Below are 8005 nucleotides of genomic sequence, written 5' to 3' on the forward strand. Positions count from 1 at the left end.
CCCTGGTAACAATAAAGTAAAGCAAACTAATCTGAATCTGAAAAAGATAGAGCTGAGTACTTTCAAAATGGCAAAAAGCAAGAAGCAATTGTTGAATCCCTGTTTAATTTCTGATCCTTGGAGTTCTTCCAGGAGTCAAGAATGATGAGTGGTCTCAATTCAACGATTTCAGTTCATTTTGGAGTATAAATGAACATACAAATACTAAGCAAACTAAATAACGAGCTGAGAAACATGCTAAGAGGTGTATAGCCTAAAGAATAAAGATGGTACTTCTGAAAAATCTAACACTTTTATAGATAAGAGAAATTCCTTAGATAGAAATGAATTTGTTAATAGGCTACATAATTAAAACAATTAATCGCGTGGGTAATGTACTAATAATGTGCTAATGAAAGATGAGAAAGGTGATAAACCGTTAATTTAGCTGCTATGCCGCTTTCTGCTAGTGAATGTGAAAAATACATGAGTTTGTTAAAAAGTACAAATCTTATGAAAGTATTATCAAAAACATAGCAGTTTCCAACACAATGATACAAAAGGAATTTGGCCAGTGGGCTTTATAAATACATATATAATCACAAGGAAGAAGGAAGTGTTGGCCTTTATATCAAAAGGACCGGATACAAAAAGGTGAAGCCTGCAATATGACCAAACCACATTAGCAGAATTGGGGGCATTTCTGTGTAGAGCTTGGGTCCGAACATATTGGGTTCAGGTAACAAAAATTCATGTACTTGGGCTCAGAAAGAATTCAGAACAAGTTTTGTATGTGAGCAGACCTCTCATTTTGGACCTTGCATTTTTGTTCTTCAAAGGAGGACAGTTGCAGATTCCTCAGGTTAAATTGCAAGGAAGGATTACATGAAAGCTATATTCCTTGGAATTTAAGAGCTTAAATGATAATTCACTTGAAATTCTAAAGTTGTTAAGGGTCAATTGGAGGGAAACTACTTCCCTTGGGGAAGCTGGAAAAGGTGGCATTGTCGAGCATTTGGGAAGTGAGTTTGGGAAACATTTCCAGGTGCAGGCAGTGGAAGGTGTTTGGAATTGATCCAGTAGGGGCTGCTGATACCAGCACTGAAATTGATAACCAAAGATGTGTAAGAAGACAGGGAAATGATCTCATTGGATAGTAGTAAGTCTCAATGAGTAGCAGTTTGCAAAGTCTCAAGGTAATAAAATTGTTATTCTTCCCAAATTTGACGAGCAGTGTATTCCATTGTAATCCATCATTGTTGAGACTTTCTGTTCTGTATTACTGTAAAACTTCTTAAAGAATAAGTTTACCCTGTACTTATTATGACAGGCAGTAAAATTCCTTCTGTGTGCCATAGAACTGCCAAAAATAATAGATTTCTTCTCTTTTTTTTGAAGTTTAGACTAGACTTGGAACTTACTGGATACCTGTAAGTTGGTAGGAATTCCTTTGGGCAAGAACAGCCCACTGAGGGCAACGTTAGTCATTTGACTAAGATTAATTACTAGACTAGAATTTCAGTGGCACTGTGATGTTGGTATGGTGCACATTGTTACTTCAAAATGAAATTCCCCCTTATAGGGGAAGTCTTATCCCCTTGGATTAGTACAGAGGAGTTAGCAATCCATTTCTAAAGTTGGTTCTGATGTTCCTTAGTACTGTCATGCTGAAATGGAAAATAACAGTAGTATACCCTTTCTGTTCCCACTCTGCTACTCTTTATGACTGAAGACTGACTCTATTAGATGGCATAAGCTAACAAACAAAGCACATTAATGTCAAAAATACTGCAAGCTTCAGAAATTTAAAAAAAAAACAAGAACAAGGTGGAATTACTGGGCCGGTTAAGTAGAATCTGCAGGGAAACAAAAGAGTTAACGTTTGACCAAAAGTCCTGGACCTGTAAGGTTAACTCTGTTTTTGATGTGCAGAGGGATCTTGGAGTCCAAGTCCCTAAATAGCACTCTGAAAGTGGCTGCACAAGTTGATAGGGTGGTTAAGAAGGTGCCTTTATTAGTTGAGCCATTTTGAGTTCAATATTTGGAAAGGTATATTGCTGGTTTATAAAACAGTGGTTGGACCAGATCTGGAGTATTGCATTCAGTACTGGTTGCTCCATTATTAGAAAGGTGTGGATGCTTAGGAGAGGGGGCACCCCTGAAGAGGTTTACCAGGTTGTTGCCTATATTAGTAAGTATAATCTACAAGGAGAGATTGGACAAACATGGGTTGTTTTCTCTGGAGTAATGAGGTTGAGGAGAGACCCGACAGAAGTTCAAAAAATTATTAGTCATAGAGAAGACAGCTGGAATCTTTTTTTTCCCTGTGGTGAAAATATCTAGTTCTAGAGGGTAGGCACTTAAAGTGAGAGGAGGAAAATTCAAATGAGATTTATGCGGCGGATTTTCTTTATACAGAGAGTGGTGGGTGCCTGAAAATTGCTGCCAAGGATGGTGTGGAGGCAGAGGTGTTTAAGAGCTTCCATGTGGAAATACAGTGAATGGAGGGATATGGACCATGGGTAGGTAGAAGGGATTAGGTGTCATAACCTTCATTAATTTGGCATAGTATTGTGGGCCGAGGGGCCTATTCCTGTGTTGTGCAGTTCTGTATTTTGTTTCCCTTTCTATGGATGCTGCCTGGCCTGCGGAGTATTTCCATCACTTTCTGCTCGTAACCCAAATGAGCTGGAATCCTACTATCCCAGATAATTCCACTTGAGCCCAATGTTCAACCCATCACATGTATGCCTATCCTGATGGCAATTCCAGCTTCCATAGCTGCATCAGCTGAAGTTTCAGGAGGCATCAACTGTGCTGGTGGAATCAAATGGGACAACATGAATTTCCTTAGACTTCCCAGTTCCGAGGGTGTGAAATCTGCCTGCTGATTCTGTGTGGACTTAAATCTGATGCCTGCCTGGCTAGTCCTGTTGAACTGGAGAGGGGACAACAACCACCAGGATGACAGGTTTTCATTGGAGAAACAAGAGGCTGTTGACGTGGAATCTGGAGCAACAAACAATCTGCTTGAGGAACTCTGTGGATCAAGCACCATCAGTTTATCAATTGAATTGTCCACATTTTGGGTTGAAACTCTGCATCAGGACTGTTTGTTTAGTTAAGTTGCATTTGGTGTTTTCAATTAGCTTTTCATTGTGCCTGATGCACTAGCGGCTTCTCTTCCCATAGATGCTGCCTGACCTCTTGAGCCTTTCCAGTATTTCCTGTTTTTACTTCAGACTTCCAGCATCTGCAGATCTTTTTATTTTCACTTGTGAATCTGTTTCAGTGTTAAATGTAAAACGTTTTCTTTAAAATAGACGCTAATATTTACAATTGTCAAAGACATGTCCAAATATTAATGCTGATATCTGATGAGACTGGTGGATGGGAGTGGGTCCTCACCATCTGTTAAAGCCATTCTATGACTGCAGAAGGCTGTTTGCTGAGACCGCCCCTGCATTATACTCAGACACATGGAAATGCCAACAGAAGACATCGCTGGCACCAGACAGGAAGATCTTCTCCGGTGTAAATCCAGTATAGATTAAAAACACATGAAAAAAATGAGTAGAACAGACTGTTCGGCCCCCCAATCCTATCCCATGGTTCATTCTGTTATTGCCTGCTGGCGTTTAGTATAGCAATGAAGATCCTCCATCTCTGGTGGTGTTCATCATGTCAGTAGCTTCCTCTCGGTTTTCACTACTGTCAGTCATGCAAGATCCGGGTGTAGACTCTGGAGTAGCATCGCACTCAGGTGCAGAAGGATTCTTCTGTGCTGTTTCCATAACAATGGAGTACCGGTGGACCACTTTTAGTCTGTCCTCTACCTGTTTGGCATGGGTGACCCTACCAGGAGCCAAAACATAACGCCTTGGCTCCAGCCAACGTAACTCTCTGGGCCGTTGAGGCACATAGCCTTGAAGCCGCAGCAAGGTTGTGGTCCTCTTGGAGGAGGTTTCAGCCTGATCAGGGTTAATCTATGCTGACCTCAACTCCCCTCTGCCCGGTTACCTATAACTTTCAATTCTTTGATCTTTTGGCCATTTTTCCATCGCCACTTTAAATATGCCCAATATCTTTAGAAGCATATTTATGTAAGAAAAATATTTTAGAAGTTTTATGCATATGTTTCACCCATTGTTAAAAACTGCAAAGCTTAACAGCACTGGGCTAAATGGAGGAACTTCTCCCCAGCATCTAGTGATAAATGGTAGGTCTTGACCACCGTTTGCTGCTTTGTCTGCACACTCGGTTCAAGGTTGATGGAATTCTTTCAGAAGCGAGTATCTGTTAATTTTACAGATGTATAATAGAAAGCACCCAATCTTGAGGCATCACATCTTGATTTGGCAACTGCTTTTCCCAAGACCACAAGAAATTTGAACGTAGCCCAGTCCATCATGAAAGCCAGCTTTCCCTCCATGGACAATTCCTGCTGCCTCAGGAAAGCTGCCAACATAATCAAGGATCCCTTCCACCATCTCATTTATTCTCTCTTTTCATCCCTCCCATCGAGCAGAAGGTCCAAATGCTCATTCCACCAGGCTCAAGGACAGCTTTTACTCTGTTGTTATCAGACTCTTGGACCTCTTGTGTATTAAAGATGAACCCTTGAGTTCATAATCTTCCTTGACATGACCCTTACACTTGTCTACTTGAGTTGCACTTCCTCTGTAAATATAGCACCATATTCTACTATATTCTGCATTCTGTTTTTTTCTCTCCCTTTGTACTACTTCGAAGTACTCATGGGTGGAATGATCTGTCTGGATGGAATGCAAATCAAACTTTTCACTGTATCTCACTTGCCCCATCATTGAGATGTTAACACAACCAATGATCTCACTTTAAGGACTCTATCTCATCATCTCATGTTCTCATTATTTATTGCTATTTATTTATATTTGCATCTGCACAGTTTGTTGTCTTCTTGCACTCTGGTTGTCATTCATTGATCCTGTTATAGTTACTATTCTATAGATTGGTGACTATGCCTACAGGAAAATGAATCTCAATATTGTTTATGGCCACATATATGTACTTTGATGATAAGATTTACTTTGAACATGTGACAATAATATACGATTTACAAATTAACTTGGCGCACTTGGAACTTTGGTAATGCTAAACCTGCAGATATTCCAGAGTCTTGGATGTTCCAACATACACTTAGTTCACTTTTTTTTTTGGATGTTGTACAGTAGAACCAGTGAGTTTCAAGAGAGTATAGCAACAGGAACCCTGGTGAGTTTAAGGAGAGCAACAAATATCACCAGGTGAGCTTGGCTCTCAACCAATGCAATTTCCAAATCGTCAGATAATGGATATTGAGTCTTACGATACATAGTGAGTCCAACTGCTGAACAATAATCTTGCAAACCTTTGAAGTCTGCAGGCAAAGACAAATTTCTTCTTTAACCCAAACAGGTTTTGATTTGGGGGAAGAATCGCTAGTAATAAACTTCAGTGACCCTGCATTCTTCAGTGAAATTCATTGAGTCTAAATATATCATTCTGCTTTCCTTTAATCAAAAAATTGTGTTTGTTTTGCCATGAAGAATGTGCTACCTGGACCTTGCGTTGGCTAGTCAAAGTATAAAAGGCTTGTCTTTGGAGCTTTGTATTCCACACAATTCAGGACAGCACTAGATTTAAAGGTACATAATCTGAGTCATGAGCTTCCGCACCCCCCCACCCCCGTCCCAGTTCAACATATTGCCCTGGTTATTGAAGCAGGTCCCAAGCTGATCCTTTGCGAGAGTTTGTTTCACTGGTTCCCTGGAGTGGTGAACCCTGTGGCCAAACTGACAGCATGGCATCAACTGATGAGGAGCATTTAAAGCACTCCCTTTGCTTACACAGTTTTCACAGTGAACATAGCATGGAGAATTGAATTTCTCTTCCAACTGTGGAACAGGTGAAATGCACAGGAGGAGTTGCTAAATGTGTGATCTTGTGAGGAGCCACTGTCTAGGCATTACTGAACACACAAGTTGCATGATCTTGGCAGTTCTCCAGGTGCACAGTTCAATGGATTCAGCGGGTTAACTTCCACTACTTTGCTTTTCACAGAGCAGCTCTACATTTATTGAGAAATAATTATCAATGCACAACTTGCATCTTGAACAGAGATTAATTAAATGCACATTATGTTCTCTTTGAGGATATCATTATTTATATCATCTCCCCTCCTCCTCTGTGTCACTTCTTCCCCTGACTCGTTCCCCCTTCCCTGTTTAATTGTCCCCCCCCCCCATCTTATTCACCCTCTGGTTTGTACTGGCTCCCTGCCTTTACCCCTGTCACTCTCTCTCTTAACCCCTGTCTCCCCTCTTTCTCATTCCTGCCTCTAGCTCCTTTCCCCCATTCCAGCCCTCTCTTTCTCTTTTCTTCCTGTGTTTTTATTCTGAACTGACTTACCAGTGTTTCTTTCTCCCTCCTCTCTTTGCCTTTTCTCCAGAAAACCCTGGAAGAGGCAGGTGTGTGTTTATATCAATTCGCTGTCTGTAATGCCGCCCTATTTTCTATTGCTGCAGGGGTTGCAAGCGTAAGTTAGAGGAAGATGGAGCTGCCAGCGATTCCAGCAAGCTCTCCAGCAACGAGGACGACAGCAGCTCAGAAGCTGATGAGATGGCAGCAGCGCTTGAAGCAGAGCTGAATGATTTCATTTGACGCCGGTGTGGGTAGACAATTTATTTAATGCGACAGATCTTGGACTCAGAAGACCCTGGAATGTTGTAAATTTTTTTGCCACCTTAGAAACTTTATGCCAGAACCAATAACTAGATTTCAAAACTGAGACTTCATGCTTTTTACAAGGGAACAATATTCTGAGTTTCTTTTTTTATTTTAAATGTAAAAATATTGGGTTGGGTTGGGCTGAAGTAAAGAGGGGGGGTTAATAAACGGGTTGGGGAGGGTATACTTCTGGAATGTAGTACTATTACATTGGGTTGGTGTACTAAGCCAAAGAACGTAGAGATCATCAGCAGCTCCGTATGAGAGTGAACACTGTGTGGTCTATTGACATCGAATAATTCTTCATTGACCCTCATTTGACTGTGGACGTGAGCTATCAGATTTTTGGGCGGGTGGGCAAGGGCTACCAAGATTCATTTCAGTAACTAGTTTGTTTCATTTCATTGTTTTTAAAAAGAAGTTGGGTTGCAGACTAGTTGGGTTCTTCAGAAGAACATGTGTAGATTTTTATTCTAAACTCCTGTGTAATGAGTGATTCTGGCACAGTATCCTGTGCAACCATCAGCTACCATAAGCTTTTCTCCCTCCATTCTCTATCAATTTCATGCAGAGAAGTACAGCTAGGATTTCCTAGTTAAGGATTTTATTTTTTCTCTTTGTTTGCAGAACCAATGTAAAGTTTTTGTATATTCAATTTCATATTTGACACACTGAAAAATTTCTTTCATTAAATAAAGATTTAAAAATTATTTTGTACATGTGGTGCAGGTGGCTTTTCTTCCTGGGATGATGTTACTCCGTATATTTCTGTATAGTACAGGTGCTATGAGCATGGAAATGGTTCAATCAATTCCACAGCCACTCAGGTTTGATGATCATATTGTTGTAAGTGACGAGGATCTGTCTTATGCCAAGAAAATGTACTCTTCATTTTCCTAGGGAAATTATCCTGTTCATATTGAGAGAAGTTGCTGTAGATTCTCTTTCCTCCATTTCTTTACCCTCTGTTTTCTGAGAAATCTGATTTAATTTGCTGTGCAATAGGTTGTTTAATGGATATCCAATGCTCTGCTTCCAATCATTGGCTGATTGCTAATTGGTTATGATTTTCATGTACCAAGATATAATGAAAAGCTTTCTTTTGGAATGCCATCCATACAGATCTTTTCAAAGCCAAAGGGAAAAGCAATAACAGAATGTAGTATGCATGATGTGGTGATGTCACTAATTCTTGGTATTAATTCCGAAGAGCTGAATGTTAGGGTGGGTGGGGTGCATGCACCTACCAATAGGCTCACCTGCTTTGTAATAACAAGTA

The 8005-nt window shown here is 40.4% G+C and overlaps 1 protein-coding gene across 1 annotated transcript in view; it reads left to right on the top strand.

The window, feature by feature from the left end:
* The window catches only part of ctdp1 (CTD (carboxy-terminal domain, RNA polymerase II, polypeptide A) phosphatase, subunit 1), a 353744-nt gene extending 346301 nt beyond the window's left edge, over positions 1 to 7443 (top strand). Inside the window, exon 13 of the mRNA XM_072261671.1 lies at positions 6525 to 7443. Within this exon, the coding sequence (XP_072117772.1) occupies positions 6525 to 6660 (136 nt within the window). The 3' untranslated portion in view covers positions 6661 to 7443. The remainder of the gene's footprint in view (positions 1 to 6524) is intronic.
* The last annotated feature ends 562 nt before the right edge of the window (positions 7444 to 8005 follow it).

The sequence above is a fragment of the Mobula birostris genome, chromosome 1, assembly GCF_030028105.1.
Source record: "Mobula birostris isolate sMobBir1 chromosome 1, sMobBir1.hap1, whole genome shotgun sequence".
Taxonomy (NCBI): domain Eukaryota; kingdom Metazoa; phylum Chordata; class Chondrichthyes; order Myliobatiformes; family Myliobatidae; genus Mobula; species Mobula birostris.